Source organism: Dreissena polymorpha, unplaced genomic scaffold, assembly GCF_020536995.1.
Source record: "Dreissena polymorpha isolate Duluth1 unplaced genomic scaffold, UMN_Dpol_1.0 chrUn031, whole genome shotgun sequence".
NCBI lineage: Eukaryota > Metazoa > Mollusca > Bivalvia > Myida > Dreissenidae > Dreissena > Dreissena polymorpha.
This window is the reverse complement of record NW_026273345.1, coordinates 268,743-288,333: the sequence shown is the minus strand read 5'-3', so window position 1 is coordinate 288,333 and position 19,591 is coordinate 268,743. Positions and strand designations below refer to the sequence as shown.

The 19,591-nt window shown below is 33.3% G+C and overlaps 1 protein-coding gene across 1 annotated transcript in view; it reads left to right on the top strand.

Annotated features, from left to right (window-relative positions):
- LOC127863732 (adhesion G protein-coupled receptor L4-like) overlaps positions 1–19,304 on the top strand; it is a gene marked incomplete at its 5' end in the record, with an annotated part of 52,447 nt that extends 33,143 nt beyond the window's left edge. The window contains 24 exons of the mRNA XM_052403370.1: positions 8,413–8,583; positions 8,980–9,153; positions 9,322–9,498; positions 9,977–10,084; positions 10,275–10,366; positions 10,720–10,920; positions 11,093–11,164; positions 11,332–11,578; positions 11,765–11,846; positions 11,989–12,097; positions 12,205–12,248; positions 12,415–12,511; positions 14,956–15,059; positions 15,403–15,505; positions 15,732–15,882; positions 16,077–16,146; positions 16,268–16,334; positions 16,449–16,534; positions 16,854–16,980; positions 17,099–17,140; positions 17,249–17,314; positions 17,926–17,959; positions 18,171–18,214; positions 18,514–19,304. Coding sequence (XP_052259330.1) covers positions 8,413–8,583; positions 8,980–9,153; positions 9,322–9,498; positions 9,977–10,084; positions 10,275–10,366; positions 10,720–10,920; positions 11,093–11,164; positions 11,332–11,578; positions 11,765–11,846; positions 11,989–12,097; positions 12,205–12,248; positions 12,415–12,511; positions 14,956–15,059; positions 15,403–15,505; positions 15,732–15,882; positions 16,077–16,146; positions 16,268–16,334; positions 16,449–16,534; positions 16,854–16,980; positions 17,099–17,140; positions 17,249–17,314; positions 17,926–17,959; positions 18,171–18,214; positions 18,514–18,837 — 2,792 coding nt within the window. The remainder of the gene's footprint in view (positions 1–8,412; positions 8,584–8,979; positions 9,154–9,321; positions 9,499–9,976; positions 10,085–10,274; positions 10,367–10,719; positions 10,921–11,092; positions 11,165–11,331; positions 11,579–11,764; positions 11,847–11,988; positions 12,098–12,204; positions 12,249–12,414; positions 12,512–14,955; positions 15,060–15,402; positions 15,506–15,731; positions 15,883–16,076; positions 16,147–16,267; positions 16,335–16,448; positions 16,535–16,853; positions 16,981–17,098; positions 17,141–17,248; positions 17,315–17,925; positions 17,960–18,170; positions 18,215–18,513) is intronic.
- Between the last annotated feature and the right edge of the window lie 287 nt (positions 19,305–19,591).

The window sequence follows — 19,591 nt, the reverse complement described above, 5'->3', positions numbered from 1 at the left end:
TCCATGTACCTAACTCATTGTTTAGTTTTTGGAACTTACCTTTGCTAATACTTACGTAATTACCTTTCGGCTCCTTCCTAATATTCATTCCACTCTTGCGTATATTTATATATACCTTCCAACGTATGTATATTTAATACGCAGTTACTTAATAATCGACCTGGCAGTGTGCGTATCTCCCTTACAAATCACCTACACACACTAATGTTTTGCTGCGTACGTACTGTAAAATTACCCACCGTCTTGTTTACTTACCTAGATACCAGACGGTCTTAGCACCATTTACCTACTAGTTATCCTAGGTAAATGTCTTCACTCGTACCTTCGAACCTTTCTTTAATTATATTTTATAACTTATCATTCTTTGTACTTACCGTCTTAATGGCTTTTAAACCATGCTGCTTGCATATATTTAAATGTTAATACCACTAAGTTCGCTATTGCCCGTCATGATTTAATTATAATACAATTATGGTACGAATTTTTGTTTTTGATATCAATCGCTTCCATACACAAGGTTTTCGCCAATAACCTTGTAAGCAAAATTTGTTTTTATTACAAAATATCAGAGTATCTATAAATACACAAAAATTTGTCTCGGTAATTCAGTACTGATTAAAAGTCTAAAAACAAAAAGGCCTAGTAATCACTGGGGGCTGACGAGGTATAAGCGTAGTCCGTTTCGCTACGAAGTCGGGTATATGTTTTACTACGAAAACATTGTGTACATACACTACTTAATCAGGCGAGTTTCATCTTTTCTGGTGTTTATGGATTAGAGAACGGAACATCCAGTAATGGTAGGTACTTATTTTCAATAACAAACTAATAACAAATGTGCGTAGTTTCAGCCTGTACATTTATTTTGTGGTAAAATCGAAATATTTTGATTTGAAGCAATGCATAAGGTGGTTATTATGTTAAAATAGCCAATTACGGTAACTTAAATCGAATAAAACTACATGTTACTTTGATTCATTGTACATTACACATTTTAAAGTACAAAAACGGTTACGAACATGTATTTTAATTATTCAAATGCTTTGTTTCGAAGGAAATTACAAGTCGCTTTATGTATAGGTTTCGCACAGAGTATGTATTGGTTGTGCTACGAAGTACAAATATAATGTATAGGTTACTCAACGAAGTCTCTGTATCCTTTTCAGGACATATCACATGCAGTTTGCAGTTACTGCAGACTACCATTTCCCAGTGCAAAAGATGCTGTGCTTAATTGTGCGCATGAGCATCCAAACGAAAAGGTTCCCTTTATGTGGGAGATGCCTTGTGACACTGCACCAGGTGTACAATACAGAAATCGCACGTTCAATATTATGGGTGGCGACATTAAAAAGTATGCTGAAAATATTACATTCAATCCGGTTTCTGGCAAATTCATAATTCCGATAAAATCTACAGTGACAGAAAGTCATGTGCGAAAGATATCACGAATTAACACGCCCATTGTCAGATATTTCCCGAGCCAGTGGTACCTTCGGACAATGTAGACACAACCGGGATGGAACCGTCAGAGCGCCGGTTTAATTATGTACCGTAGCTATACCGGGAATCTGTCGGCATTCACCAGGCTCCCCGTAGCTCTGCCGGGGTCTGTTTGGGCCCCGGTGGAGCTATGGTGCCGTACCGGTGCAGTTCCGGTTGTTCACAGTGCCACGCCGGTCGTTGTCGGTCCTTCCCGGTGACTCGCGGTTCATCTCGGAGGTATTTAACATTTTAATATTTTGCCAGTGCAGCCCCGGTTGTCCCCGGTCGTCTACGGTGCAATCCGGTGGAGCACCGGTTCATCCCGGTATGGCCCCGGTTCATCCCGGTAGATGCCTGATCACGCGCCGGGGCTCCGCCGGCATCATAGTGAGACCGGACCTTAAGCGCATTGTAACACAAGGTAAATTTACCGGCCGTCATGTACACAGTAAACAATAACCTGTGACAGAAACCCACTGTCAAGCCTTAACAACAATACATTGATAAGGAAATTGCGGATTTGTGCCATTGGGGTCCTACTTTCCACACCTTACGGCTGTTACAGGTGTTGATTTTACAGGTAAAATCATGTATACGAACATGAAATTCATCTCAAAATTAGTTGGCGATAACCGATTTTCAAGAAAATCGCTTTGACAGATAAAATGTAAAAATCAAAATCCGTATGAGATAAAGAAGGATCGAAGTTGGGACATGGGATTTACTTTGACATAAGCAGAGTTTCGAGATAACATAACGAGCATCGACTGTTACTAGTATTTGTTAAAGAATACCGTATGCTAAAAACCTATCGTCGGTCTCTATCAAAAAGAACGTATAAGGGATTGTCACAAGGTGAAGATGCGTAATTTATATTGAGACCGACGACAATAGGTTCTCGACTCTCAACTGTCGTCTTATATATGGATTTTCGATTTTGATCGTTTCCTTTGGCCTAGTCGTGAATTTAATTATATCATAATAATGTGCATTACCATGTCGACTGTGCGCTTCGGATCATGTTGTGTCGTTGTTACTATCTCTTCCCCAAAGGAAACATCCAGCCACTCCATGACTCTGTATTTAAAAAAAACATGTTCTTTATTTCGCCTTTGAGAGATAACCAATACGTCCTCTGTGAGGAACGCATACACGCTAAAGCGTTGTCGTAGCGAGGCATATACGTATACTGTCAGAGACATGATCATACATTATAATACTATTTAGCCTTTATTTCTGACAACTGGGTCACCCTATACATTTCTGAACACACCAGTGGCTTAACGATACATACATCAATATGGAAATTGTAAAATTGTGTCAATTAAACATAGATGTAAACTTTAATTGCATTTTTGTAAAATAAAACTTGACTTCGGTTTGATAAAGCAGCGGTAAATTTAATGTTTAACGCATAAACCAGACACTAGTTGAATCATAATTTGATGTAACAGACCTATGAAATGTCATTGTGCTTAAATTCAGAGTTTTGTTATTACAAAAGCATAATCTTACCTGTTTTAAACACAAATTTCCACTAATCCGTTCTTCGATGTCATGTGTATGTACACAATGTTTTCGTAGTAAAACATATACCCGACTTCGTAGCGAAACGGACTACGCTTATACCTCGTCAGCCCCCAGTGGTAATAATGCTCGCCAGTATAAATCTGGGAATGATCTTATTGTAAGAATCTATTAATGTACCGTTACGACGAAGGCATTAATCTTGTAACCTGTAGACGAGGGTAATCAATGAATATTTCCTCGTGAATTATATTGTTTTCGCCACATAAAAATCGTGCACGAATAAAACTAATCGTAAATGAATAGAACATTTATAGTGCAAAAAGCAAAATACAAGTGGAGTTCAAGGATGCCGGAAAATGCTTTAGAGCTGAACAAAACAATTGTCAGTGTGTACCTCCTTTTTTTAGTCTGCTCATAGAGGTTTAGTCTGCTTGATCGCAATATCAAAATTGTCAAATAGATTACAGTGGTTTGTCTTTATACTGTGTACTTGGCATTCAAAGTACATGTGCATGTATTTTTGTATTGTTGCGATGTGGGTTTTTTCTGTCACACGTTACGTATAGTCTAAAGAGCATGAATAATGTTATTTTATTGTTGAATTAAAGATAAATCTGCCATTAATCTTAATCAGTGAACATATAATTAGCACCGCAACGCTAAAGCAATAAAGTCGTGAATTACAAGCAATTTTAATCATCATATCTTACTAGGGAATTAGGTTATCGCCAACGAAAACTCGTGCAAAACGTTCAAAAATAAAATTCAATGGGAATAAATGGTATCATGTATGCATAAAATGTTAAATGCTAATGAAGCTCAAAGTGCCGGGTCAATGGTACTAAGCTATACACAACAAGTTTTCATTGTTAGTTGTGTTGTTGTTGTTTCTTTCGTTTTTTCATATTGTTTAGGTTGCTTTATTGTTAGCAATATATAACAGTCATTAACATGACAATGACTAATTTTTTGTATTATTTTGGCGACTTTTTTTTGTCTCACTGTACATATATTTTCTTGTACACGTTGAAATGTATAGTTGGATCCGATTGTATCTTTATTCATATTGATCTGTCATGTCCATTCTTGTACTATTAATCTTTTTTATTTTCCTGTTTTTGTTTATTTTGTTGTATTTTTTTAAGTCGGAATACTTTATCAGTTTAAATAAACGTCCTTATTTATTTTAACTTTTCCAAGGCATGGGTAATCGATTTTAGCATCAATTCTCTTACATTAATTTGTTTATTGCTAATGTACTAAAGTGCGTTTTTTATGTCTCTATTGGGGACCAGTCGTTTATTGTTTTTTTTTCTCACTTATGTGATCATTTATTTTTACCTCTTAATTTCTATGGAATATTTATCGTTTTGTATCCCCTTTTTGTATTTTCCTTTTTTGTTTGTATGTATTGACATTGTGTGTCTTAAAGGAACCAACTGGACATATTTTTAAAAGAAACTTACTGGACAAGTACACACAAATTATCATTTACATCATCGTACACCTCTTTAAATGGTTAAATTATGCACTTTGAATGTACAAGGGCTAGACAATAAAAACAAACGTATACAATTCTTTAACTGGTTAGACGGAAAAAAAGTATATGCCTATTACAAGAAAGCCAGCTGACACATATCTTAGCAAAAACCTTAAAAGATGAATGGGACGGATACATCTATCTCAGTGGGCAGCATTCAAATAAACAAGGCATTACCTTTCTGATAAAAAATAATATAGGGATCACAGTCGATAACTTTAACGAAATAATAATTGGCAGACAAGCAAGTATAGATATCAAAATACACGAAACACAACTAACATTAATCAACGTTTACGGCCCTAACATAAATGATTCCACATTTTACGAAACATTATAATCCTTTATAATTAATAACCAAGATAAAAATATATAGTTTGTGGTGATTTATATACTATTCTAAACAAAGTATTAGATAAAAAGAAGGAAAACCGTTATACTCATCCTAAAAATAGAAACATTTTAAATAACATAATTGAAACCCACAATATGATAGACATCTGGCGTACAGTTATTCCAAATGAAAGCAATTTCACCTGGCACTCAAACACAAAACCAACAATATTTTGTAGATTGGACTATTTTTAAATATCTGACTCTCTTTGCAACATCATTGACATGCAGCATAAAACCTGGATTCATAACTGACCACTCTCTAGTTGAACTTAAACTGCACAAAATACAACCCGAAATAGGCACAGGATACTTTAAAATTAATAACAGCATCTTATTAGATACACAATATCAAACGCAAATAAAACAAGAAATATTCAATACAGTTAAAAAATAATAAAAATGCTAACCCGAACACCTTATGGGAAGTAATTAGAGGAAATAAACGTAACACAACTATTATATATACATCATTTAAAAAAAAGAAACACACAAACTTGAAACTGAAACCACCAAAATCATTGAAACACTTGAAAAAACAATTACATGAAACAAACACAAACGACACTTACGCCATTGAAAACGAAATATCATTACAAAAACAAGTATTAAAAGGAATTTATCATACACATCTTAATGAAATAATACTACGAGCACGTGCGCAGCATATTGAACACAATGAAAAAAAATACACAATATTTTGCAAACATCGTAAAACTTAGAAGTGAACAAAAAACTGTACACAAATCAGTAGTCAATGGCGAAGATATAACAAGCAGAACTCAAATACTTGAAGAACAATGTTTATTTTTCAAAACCCTCTATAAACGAAAACATGTTGAAAATAACACCTTTTTTTAAAATACACAGCATGCTTTAAATCAAGAGGAAAAACAGCTGTGCGACGGATTACTTAATGAATATGAATGTGGAATAGCCCTAAAAGAAATGCAAAATAGCAAAAGTCCAGAATCTGATGGCATCAAAATCGAATTTTATAAAATAGTCTGGAATGATATAAAAACACATCTAATTAATTCACTTAACTATTCATTTAACAACGAAAACATAACTACAATACAAAAACAAGGTATGATAGCTTTCATTCCAAAACCTGGAAAAAACTTAGAATCCTTATCAAACTGGCGCCCGATTAGTTTTCTGAACAATGGTTATAAAATTGCAACTAAAAGTATATCAAACAGAATAAAAAAAATTACCATCAATCATCTCAAGATCACAATCCGGTTTCATTAAAGGACGTTACATTGGTGAAAATGTACGTCTTATACAAGAATGCATAAATTATTTCAACCAACCAAACAATTATGGCCTCATTTTCTTTGCAGACTTTAAAAGGCTTTCGATTCACTAGACCATTCTTTTATGCTCTCTTGCTTAGAAAATATGAATTTCGGTGAAAGTCTCATTAAATGGAATAAATTATTTTACACCGATATTAACAGTATAATTATTAACAATAGCTTTTTCTCAAACAGTTTTAACATCGAACGAGGGGTAAGACAAGTATGTCCACTTTCATCCTCTCTATTTATTATATGCATCGAGTATCTATCTCACTATATCCAATCAAACAAACATATAAAGGGAATATCGCTAAATCCCGACGAAGAATTTAAACAGTTCCTATTTGCTGACGATGCAACTTATTTCTTAAATGACAGTATTGACTCATTCGATAATCTTATATAATCGCTAACCCTTTTTTGAACAGCATATGGTCTTTAACTAAACATAAGTAAATGCACTCTGCTACGTGTAGGTAAATTAAAACAAAGAAATATTTACCTTAAAAAAAGAAATGAAATTCAACTGGACATCAGATGAAGCAACAACGTAAGGAATAACCATTACAAACAATGAAAATGAAACAATTCTAAAATCATGGCAGCATCATAAACTTACACTTATCGAAAAAACACAGTGTTGAAAACGTTTGCACTCCCTAAATTAATGTATACACTAACAGTTCTCCCAAACCCACCAAATGATATTATTGAAGATACAAAATCAGAAATATTTCATCTCATATGGGACGGTAAACCTGATAAGTTTAAGCGAACTCAAATAGTTCAATCAGTAGAATATGGAGGTATCAGACTAACAGATAAAGATTCATTCCTGAATGCAATCAAATGCAGATGGGTCAAAATATATTTAGATACCACCAATACGAGTAAATGGAAATTATTCTACCAGAAAATCCTTAAAACATATGGTGACTCCTTACTTTTTTAATGTAACATCGACAACAATATCTTAGACGACATTTCAACCAAAAACATATTTCTATCGAATGTTCTATCGGCATGGTGTAAAGTTTCTCAAAATTTAGAAACCAAAATAAACAGTAAAATCATTTTATGGAACAATAAAGACATAACTACTAATTTGAAATCGTTTTTCTATAAACATTGGTTCGAACGAAACATAAAATATGTAGGTCAATTGTACGACTACAGAGATAAACAACTTCTATTCCTTTGATTACTTATGCTACATATTCGGAGTACCTGCACGTAATTTCCTGATGTACTACACATTGACCAAATGTATATCCAAACATATTAAAGCTGTTACCTATACAAATAACACACCATGTACTCAATAAACTATCGTAAGAAACATAATTGCAAAACAAAACAAAACAAACCAAATATTTTACACACTTCAAATTTAAAACCCTGCCGAAATCTCTAAAGCTCAAACTATATGACAACACCTTCTTCGAGAAATTGAATTTAATTGTAAACAATTAATCGTCATGTCATTTAATCAACTACTGATAGCACACTAAGAAATTTTCATAATAAAAACAATCAGAGAATCATAGCTACAAATATATATCTTTTTAAGTGCAACCTAACCAATACAAATCTATGTGATATGTATAGCAAACATATTGAAACAATAGAACACCTTTTCTGGGAGTGTAAACATATTCAATCGCTATGGAATCAATTAACAAGCTTTCTAGAGAAACAACAATTAAATGTTATACTATCTCTCTCAAACGTCAGTTTAGGGGTAAATACCTTCAAATACAAGAGGTTAATAATGCTGTGAATTGCATAGTCAATCAATTTATACCAAAATAACGGTTCGATGTGGTTATCAATGTGCTTCAATTTTGAACGCAATGTCACATAGTACATACGGTTGCAAACGACATTTTAATTCATGATTACATGAAGCTGTAAATTGTAACCACATCAGATAACGTTGTCAGCTAATGCATAAACAACAAGTATGTAATTATATGGCCCAACATGCTACCTAGCTTTTTAATTGGCATTGAATCAATATCAGATGTTAATCTCTTCTTTCTTACATGTACAGTATCTGGGGGAGAGCCCCATTAACTTCGACGTAAATCGCCTTTGAACGAGTTTTTCAGCTAAATATACTTACGACACGTTTAATATTATGTTTTGTTCTTTTAGACTGTGGTTTCCCACCAGATATTCCAAACGGAATCATTACATTATTTGACGAATCAAACACAACGTATGGTGCCCTTGCAAAGGTTAATTGCACACCAGGCTATGAACATACCCAACATATCATACAATGTGCAACATCTGGATGGGAGAACACGTCCTGCGAACCGCATGGTTTGTTAAACAAAAATATATTTAATAAACACTGTGTTATATTGATAACTGTAAATCAATAGTTTTGAAACCTTTACAATATACATGTATTTAAAATAAGTTATATTTCTAAAATTACATTTATGAAAATCAATACATTTATTACCACTTAGTTGTGTTGAAACCTGAGGTCTTTGCACTCATATTTATATATAAAATAAGTCAACACATGCAAATTTTGTGATTCAAATTTATAAGAAAATTATCGTTTGGAGGACTATTAAGAGGCCCCTAAGCATACGTTATGCAGACAATAACGACTACAACTGCAAACTGTTGTGTTGCAAACGTTTTCATTATTATTGTTTATACATGCTTAAACTTGAATACAACTGGCATTTACTTATTAATTACTAGATTGTGGACCTACTCCATCTGTTCAAAACGGATTTGTTCAAACATCAGATGGAACTACTTTTGGAAAAACGGCAGTGTATGCATGTATACCGGGATATACATTTATTGGATTCCCCGTTGTATCATGTCTTTCTTCAGGATGGCCTTTAATTGAAAATTTATGTGTAATCAAAGGTAACACAATAGCGTCGATTTAATAAGGTATTTTTTAATAAGTGACTGAGAAAAGTGTTGTGAATAATAATATTTCTTCACAAGTGCAAAATTTTAGCTATCAATATGTTATCTTCCTGTATTGTCGCAAAATTATATAAAGTGTGGGTTTTGTGGTACATGTTTTAGATTGCGGCCAATTGAAGAACCCAACAAAAGGTAAGGTAGATATGAGTAAAGGCTCCACCTATCAGGCCGTTGCCAGGTACACGTGTAACCGAGGTTACGATTTGATTGGAGATGAGAAGAGAATGTGTCAGTCAACTGGGACTTGGTCAGGCATACAACCGTCTTGTATTTCAGAAGGTTATTTACGGTTATGTCTAATACAATACTGTCTATTATAAGAGTTGTTTTTCTTAACTAAATTGTAAACCAATTTACATCCTGATGCTTTTGTTTGTTATTGCAATTGAAACAAACATTTATGTAGCAAAATATAGTGTATTAGCTTTATAGTTTGTGTATAATGTTTAAGTCTTTCTTAAATCTGTATAGTAAAGGTAAAGGCACTTTACTTAGCTAAAAGCTTCGAATGATGTCATTGAAATGCTTGACTTCTATTATAAAATAAATTTAGATATGCTGTAGATGTTCTTGCACCTCTGATTGCATTACCTTATCATGTTCATGATCATATTGTATATGTATTTGTTTGCAATCTTGAACTGCAAGTTGTTCAAAGCGTGAAAAAAATGCTTCGTTTGAGAACATCAAAAATATATTTTAAAACAGTTCTCATATGACAGCTTTGATATATCACCCTTGTCTTATCCTATTTCAGAGCAAACGAAAGTTGTTTGCAAAACCAATGTCGACATTCGCGGCACGGAATGGAAGGAAGTAATTCAAGGCTCCACTCGTGTTCAGCAATGTGCTGAAGGATTCGAAGGTATTTCGTTTATTTGATGCCATTTTATTAGATATCATACAGAAGTGTTTTGTCTCTAATAAACTGAACTATTTCTAAACGTTATCTGATAAAATATTGTATGGGTATTACAGCATACACTAAACTCTGTTAAAAGGTCAAAAATAAAAGATCTGGGTGCGTTTTATTCAAATGTTAATTGTAATTTTAGGCAACATTACAAGAGTATGTTTAAATGATGGCACTTGGCAACTTTCACAGTATAACTGTGTCAGGAAGACAGTGACAGATGTATCCGAAAAGGTACTTGTATAGGCAAAGTGACTTTCGGTTGAATTACTTATACGAGCAAATAAACTCTCAGATGAACTACGTTTTATGGATATATGCGCTTTTTAAGGAAATATAATAGGAACTGTTTCAATCTCATTTATCTGTTAAAAAACTGTACTAATGGTTTCAACTTGATATCGCAGAGTAGATCACTAACCTAATTTATACGGCTTTTATTTGAAAACGCGGTATTGTTGCACCATTACACAAATACAGAGATCACACATTATAATACCTTTATCATCTCTTACTAAAAGAAACAGAAATATGTATGTTCACGTTTTAAGTGTTATAGTGCGTGTGTTTCACTGCCATTTATTCAGGTCGAAAAGTTTGTGAGCAATGCCACGGCTGACATGGTCAGCAATGCTTTGGAACAGATTGTTAATGTGACTGGATACGAAGATACCACAAATACCTTAGCACTCTTAACTGATGCTGAGATCACAGTTCTGGCAAACAGCTTAGCAAAAGTCGCTGAAATTGTCGTGAACAAAAGTTTACCGACAGAACATGTTGTTAAGGTATAGTAATACTACTGACTCAGAACATATATTTTCCCGTTTTAGGATAGTATTTCTTTGAAACCGACGTCGAACAATACAAACTTAACTGTTTATTAATTAGCACTGTAGTTTTATAGTTTAGTGTACGTTAATTGGAAACGAAAGAAACATTGTTATTCATGCTTTTTAGGCATATGTCCAGTCTGTTAGCAACCTAGTAGATGAACGAAATAAACAATCATGGGAGACCATAAAGCAACATGTAAGTACGCAACAACCATTTAGAAACAAATATGCTTTTTCAGATATGAATCTAAGCTTCAAATAATAATCGTTCATAGAAAACATAATTTGAGACTTAAATTAACTTTATACAGGCTCTTGATTGAACCTATTTCAAATAAAATCGAATGGTATTTTTATTTACAGAACAGTTATGGTGGAGAAAACATGTCTGTAGACAAAATTGGAGTCGCCCTAAGGGAAAAAGTGGCGTCTGGCGAAGAAGGTTTCACAAACATTACGATTGTGCAGAAAAACGTTGCACTTGAGGTGAAAAAAGTTAACAAGCAAGATATAGTTTTTCCTTACGCAGACATTACGATTGATCAGCATCAAGATCAAATTTGGGCGAAAACCTCCGACAGCAGTATTCGACTGAAGGCGAAGGCAATTGGTAGGTACTTACTTTAAATTTAATTAAACAGTTGCGTAATATATAATGCATTACAGGTGCATGATATAAATAAAAAAATAATCTGCTTTTAAGCAATACATATACTTGTCAAACAAGCGTTTTTTACATGCGAATTTTACTTATTGTTTAATTGTATATCAAGAAATACGTTTTCTTGATTGACAGGTGATACCGAAGTTATTGTGACCGTTGTGATTTTTAAAGATATGAGCCATGTTTTACCAAATACTTCAGAAACACCTATAGGGTACTGCAATTTATCGAAATTAAAACTTGTTTAAGTACTATGTATTGTTCGTTTGACTGTTTTAAATGTAACTTAAGGAATGTTATTCGCTTTTGACCAAAGATAAAATTCAGTCAACATAGTAAAGTCCCGTATTTTACAGAGTCAAGACAAAAGATCAGCAAATAAATGGTCCTATTCTTTCACTTTCTCTCTCCAATCACTTCGGAAAGCTGAATCCGCCTGTATTGCTGACATTTGGACGAATGAAGGTACACTTTATGTTACACATGCGGATTATTGTTATATGCACAAAACATGTTCAAACACTTAAATGCCGATTGAAAATGGTTTTACGTTTCTGTTCTTTCATTTTCAGGCAAACCTCACAAGCCCTGTTTGCAGTTACTGGACGTTTGGAAGGTACTTAAAAACTTATTCTATTAAATAAATACTTACTAGTATATGTAGATTTGAAAATATTTGTGTATATTTGGGGGCTGAAGGTATGTATGTAATTAGGTTACGGCACAGCTTTTATATGATTGTGTTTGTATTTAGGAAAAAAAGAAACGGGTTATTGGGCCAGTGACGGTTGCGTGTTGCTAAATTCTGATGAAAACAAAACTGATTGTCAGTGCGATCATCTCACCAATTTTGCAGTCCTGATAAGTCCATTCGTTGAGGTATGTAATTACCGTAATTAAAGCTTTCGGACACAGTAAGTTTTCGGACGTCCTCTTTTTAAGCCAAAATAATTATTTATGTGGTTCAAATTAATCGGACACCCAGATTTTCCCCATAAATTAATTTCTCTATTAAGTACTTTTAATTTGCGGAGGAATGCATGTGTATCACAAATAAACGTATTTTCATTAATCCGTTGACATATTACACCTGTATTTGGCAATCTAATAACGGGCATAAACCTGGCAGATGAATATAAAAGATCGTTTTTCCGTTAAATTTGCGTTATTTTTGGTGAATTGGCGTGTATACCTGTTAACATTGGCATCACCCAATTATTAATGAAGGTGTCATAGTGTACATCACTTCAGAAACATATCAAATATGCTTATTGTATGACTAATGAAAATTAATGTTCCGTGCATAGTGTCAGTTCAGAGTTCAGATATATGCTACTACATGTTCTTGCTGATGTGTGACAAATTTACTGCGTTAAATTCTATTGTTTTCAAGACATCAATATCAAAATTGCAACAGTTTGTTTGGATGCAAATTAATCATTTCTACTACAGTCTATCAAATGCTAATCATCGTACGCTATGGTCCATGTATAACCTTTGTTTAAATAAAGTAAAACAATGACTTTGTATTAATTAATTGCATCATGAAGTAATTTTAACGAATACAAAACGGTGTCTATAGGCAAGACAGTATTAATTGGTGACTCTTAACACGGGAATATAGGAACTTCAAGTACATTAGGCATATGGTCGGTATGTCTCTAAATTTTTGTAAGTGTATATGTGGAAATATTCTTGAGTTATCTGAATTTTCGGAAACGAAACAACAAAGTTTTAAGTGTTCGAAACTTAAAGTAATAACGGTAGAACTCATGTAAACCATATGTGACAAAATATACTACACGTATCATGCGTACATTTACAAATCATGTAACACTTACAGCTACTATAATCCTATTCCAAAGGAATTCAAAACATAAAGTTTATAATCAAACATTTTATAAAGTTCAAATCGGACAACATATGTATACAAATGGAAAAATTATCGAATTATTTTTTTTTTATAACGGGTATTGCAATTCAAAATAACTTTTGCAAAATGGAAGTATACATTGTCTTCCTTCCTCTTCATGATGTGATACATTGGGATAATGAATCTAGCAAACTATTTATAACGTTCATACGATCCATTTTGGAATAATTATAAAAAATAATACATGTTTTCAATATTTAATACAAATAAGTGGCTTTTCCACAGCGCGAAAATATAGAGGTATCATTTTACGAACATCTTTATCATGAAATATTTTAGATAGATCAATTTAATCTATGACCCTATTTTAACAAATACATTTTATTCGGTATCTTTAATTTTGTACCTGTATTTTCGTGAACGGTTTAAAACAATAGTCGGTGAAAGATTGCATAATTGAATACTTATGGAACACACACAATATGGATATGTTTGAAGAACGATATTGTAGCATCCTTCATCCTTTTTGTTTAAAGCAGTAACTGAAAGACCGCATAGGGCACTTCAGTGCTTGTGTTAACAATTTTGAAACAATAGCATAAAGATCGTTTGGACTTACGATGAATATTATCCTATTCGCTTACTTTGTGAACGTTTAGTGCGAATTAGGGACATGTATTTATTTAATTTTCGTTACAAATGTTACCAATGTTGAAAATATTGTAATTTAATCCTGGAAAATAAGGTGTCTGCAAACCTCTAATTCATTTAAGTTAACCTTATTTTCGTTTTATTAATAAAATATTAATTGCTCTACGGGTTAATTGAAATACTTGAAACAAAATGTCTTGTTGATTAGAACAAGATTTGCATATAAAAATGTTCAATATGTTGTAGTTTTCTATCTGACACAATTGATCCTTAAAACGAGTTTTAAGCGTTCGACCTGTCTGACCGACGTATTGCGCAACTACAAGGGTTCGTTTCATGCAATTACATATACTACGTGCAAATGTCTTCCAGAAACACTATTTCTTAATGTTCAACCGTGAATTGAAGTTTATTGACTGACACTATCTACCATAATACACTACTCAATAAATAAATCTTTACGTCATATAGACTTCATGTTGATAATGCTTATGAAAGGTCATCGATTAAACGCTTTATTTATGGAAAATACAAACGGTTGGTGTACGAATAATTGTGATTGTAACATTATGTGTAGTGGAAAGAAATAGTCTAGAATAAATCGGTAATTTAATATTATACGTAATCTTATTTATAAAGGTTGCAATAGAAACGTTAAGCTTTTTAGTAAAACGTCTTTCCCTAATCTAAAAGTAAGTTCCAAACAACCGATCATAAACGTATAGTATCATACTATTATAGTAAGAAATGAACTCAAAATAATATCGAAATCAAACAATTATCCTGCATTGTGTTTCAGGCCGACGCAGCGTCTGTGCCATTACGAACGTTATCAACTGTGGGAATGGGGATTTCAATGGCATGTCTGCTGATCACAATGTTGACATACATATATCTCTGGAGGTAAAGGTTCATATAGTTGTAGTTGTTGTATTGGCTGTATTAGTTGTACAAAAAACATTATTAACTGATAGTTTGCGGTAAGGATAATATTACATTATTAAGATATTCGTTTGTACGTGTACCCGAAAGCACAAACTTTTTCTACGACCGTACACCAAGAATGAAATGAACAGATGTTTTAACTTTTCTGATTTAAGAACGCATTTTGGAGTTTAAGCTTTAACGCAATCGGATTTTTGCTTTCTATTTATCTTCTAACGATTGTTCGTTATTCTCACATATATTACTGATTCGTTGATTACATGTTTATGTCTTAATCCCTATTCCTACATGTTTCATGCAGGTTCCTGAAAAGTGACAGGACAATTCTGCTTTTGAATCTATGTGGCGCGCTAATGCTGTCCTACATTATATTTTTAGCTGGTGTAGACAAAACTGCCAGCAAGGTTTGCATATTATTTTTTTCCTATTGAATGGGTTGTGCTAAAAGTATTGGTTATTATTTTATTTCTAAAAATTAAAAATGTATCTATACTGCCTTGGATTGTGTTGATATTTGCCAAAAGTGTGATGTTTTTATTTGTATACGAAGTGTGTTTTCTTTAAATTGAAAAAGGGTACGAATATGGGAAAATTCTGTTATGCCTTTTTATTCTTGTGCTTGTACTCCAGGCTCTGTGTGCAACAACCGCGGTATTTCTACACTACATATACTTAGTAGTGTTTTGTCTGATGCTGGCAGAAGGTATAGACATAGCCATCATGACGGTGTACGTATTCATCACCAAATCAAGACTGAAGCCCCTTCTTATTACAGCATGGGGTAAATGTCCATGAAAAAAGTATATATTTCTTTAAATTGGATTAAAACGCAATGTATTATATGGACATATTAGTTACTTCGCATTATTGCGATTAAAAAACATCATCATTTTGAAGTAAATTTTATTATTTTCACCAACAAAGATAAAGATGTGAACATATAAATACATTTATTGATCGACATCTGTGTTACAGTTTCGCCAGCAGTGATAGTCGCAATCAGTTTGCTGTCAACACAGGCCGATGGCTATGGAAACGAAAAATTGTAAATTAATGGGTGTTGGTTTGGTTTATGATAGAAACTATCGCGTTTTTCGATCCTTTCAAAAGTGTTGGTTATTTAGTTGCAGGATATCCAAATACCGTAATTTTTTTGTATTTTTCAGTTGTTGGCTGTCTTTGGAGCGTGGCCTGATATGGGCCTTTGTTGCTCCTTCTCTACTGATTATACTGGTAATACCAATTCAACCACATTATAGGTTACCATAATGTTATATTGTCACGCCATTCTGGTATTTTATTGTTCTGTTCTATTGACGTGTTTGCGGTGATTCTTTTGTATTGCAGTTCAACATCGTGTGTTTGGTTCTCATATTAAGAAACATGTTTCACATGAAGGCGATGGACAGGAAGACGTCAATGGAAAAGATTAAGTATGTATAATTAATGCATATAATTAGGAATTTACGCGGTTATAAAGCAGACACTATGTTATCAAAGTAAAACTGCCTTTCCATTGTTTTCACAACTATAAAAGGGTTTTCACCTTTGTTTGATGTCAGTTCAAATTTTTGTGTCTAACGTTCACGTAGACCACGTATTTGAATAAGTGCATTATGGAAACATTGAGGTGTTGGCAAAGGCATACAATTCTTATTTTCAAAAATACATTCGGCCATTGATAGATTTCTTTAAATGAGTCATTTGTGCATTTTCGACGGCTTCTTAAACGTGAAATCAATCTTGCCTTAGAACGAGCCTGCGTTCCCTGTGTGTGCTTGTTCCTTTGATGGGCCTCTCCTGGATTCTCGGCATCTTTTACGTCAACGAGACATCTGCATTTATGCAGTATTTGTTTGCACTGTTCAACACATTGCAGGTAGTCCTGAAAAATGAACTAACCATCGATTGCAAATTGAAATTAGTATTGCATATTATCATATATTGTGTTATAGCCTTCTTGTATTGATTAATTATGTTTTCATATTTGTTTTCAGGGCCTATTTATCTTCATATTCCACTGCATTTTTAACCAACAGGTGAGGTTATTTTGGTTCGATTCCCACCAACAAACTCATTAACAGTACGTGTATGGTGACTTGTTTATTGTTTTTTTCGGGGCATCTTTTCACGAACATCTTTTACAGGTCAGAAAAGCTGTTAAAAGTGTGCACAACAAACACGAAAACTTGAAGTCGTTTAAAAGATCAACGGTAATATTACTTTGATTTTTATTTTTTTATTTTATCACATGCCATACCCTGTTACACCTGTGTGTAATATAACCATGACATTTTTTTTACATTACGCATGTGTAGTACAAATTTTTAAGCGTTTTCATTGGCGTATTTTTCGTATATTGACCAATCGCATTTTGTTATTTTGCTGAAATGACGGTGCATCGTAAAATGACGTCACGAAATGTAAACAACATTCGGGATTTATCATTATTTTTGCGTAAATATTTGTTTAATTTGTTCATTTAAAAGCATGTGATAAATACTCGTTGTCATATCATACCATATTTTATTTAACTCATCGAGTTAAATAAAACACTCGTTGTCATATCATACCATGACACTTGTTGTCATATCATACCATATTTTATTTAACTCTTCGAGGAAATTCGTTAGTAAGCTCGCCAAAGGCTCGCTTACTAACAAAATTCATGAATTCGTTTAATAAAATATGGTGTGATATGACAACTCCTGCCAGATTCTATATGTATGTTAAAATATTCAGGTCAGGTATAACAATTTTACAAGGTACATATTACTATTTATTATATAATTTTATTTAAACCGGTCTTTTTATTCACTTTTAGGAAAAGACGTACAACAAAAGTTTTAAGAGCAGCTGTAAGTAAATACTTTTATTTAATTATTTATGTAAATAAAGTATGATTAGATAATAAATAAATTATTGAGTGATAGATGTATAATATGCCATAAACGCCGTTGTTTGTGTTTTATTTCGTAAATGCTATTTAAAGCATTTCAGTGATATAAAGCGCTCGTAGTACCAATGATTTGCGACCGGTATTACACAGTCCTGACATTTCAATTTCAGTTAACTCGCATTCCGAAAACGATTCTTCTACCAGTCAGCACCAGGTATAAATATCCTGTCTTGACATCCATTTAAATGTTGTTCTGTCGAGCCCGCCGCGATATGGTGTTACATGGGCAAGGGCGAATTTAGATTACTGCTTTATGCACATATTGAGGTACATTTACAGCCCATTTCTGTTAATAATGTATTTTGAATTGCAACATGCGCGTAGGAACCATGACGTTAATTAACGTTCAAATTCACTCGTATATTAAAGGTATCTACTGGTAGATTAAAGGTATCTACTGGTAGATTAAAGGTATCTACTGGTATATTAAAGGTATCTACTGGTGTATTAAAGGTATCTGAAGACAATTCGGAAGGTACCCGCATGAATGTCTACTCCAGACTGCGTGACAAAATATTGACCAAGAAGAAAGCCAATCTCATTGACAACAGATGCGAAGATCCGAAAGTCTTCTCCAGACTGCGTGACAAAATATTGTCCAAGAAGAAAGCCAATTTCATTGACAACAAATGCGAAGATCCGATTCCCTTCTCAAGCGAGTCATCCCAAGGGTCTCCCAATGTTGTACTTCGGGCTTTAAGGTTAATTAACAGGAACTCGCGCGTGGAAAGAAGCCATTCAACAAAGAGCGCTAGTACGACTGTAACACAAATGTGAGAAGGGCAAATAATATATTGATCCAAACCTGCAATCAGAGTAATGCGAATAAACATACCAATAATGACGAAACTGTTAACATCGAGCGTAGTCATTTTCACATAGCCACGACTAACCCTGACCAAGCGGATTAAAAAAAAGAATTAGTACAACAGTAACACATAATAATACTAATGTATTTACTTGTTAATTGTTGAATACCCTTACGTGTATTGTGCTTTCTTCAAACAGCTTTAGGCAAAGTTTGTGCACGTGTTGACTATTTACATCAGATCTATCGACATGTATTGCTATTTAGGAAAGTGTACGTGTTGTCTTTTCATTACAAAACACTGTTGATTAATTTACACAGCTATGCTTATTTATTTACTTTCGTTAATTGTTGCATACCCTTACTGGTATGATGCTTTCTTCGAACATCTTTAGTCAAAGTTTGTGCACGTGTTGACTATTTACTTCAGATCTATCTACACGTATTGCCTCTTAGGAAAGTGTAAGTGTTGTCTTTTCATTTTAAAACACAGTTGATTAATTGTCAATCATTAATTTTATGTGTGCATCTATCACCGATTTAGCTTAAGTGATGTTATTGCCTTAATTTTTACAACTTCTTCTATAGTTCGTTTCAAATAGTTACCAATAGTTACCAATGATTTGCATATGTTTCAGCAATTTTAAATCCTTGTATTATGTTGTTGTTGTCAATCTTTAAAAATATTTATATTTGCTGTAACATTTAATAAAGATCATATAT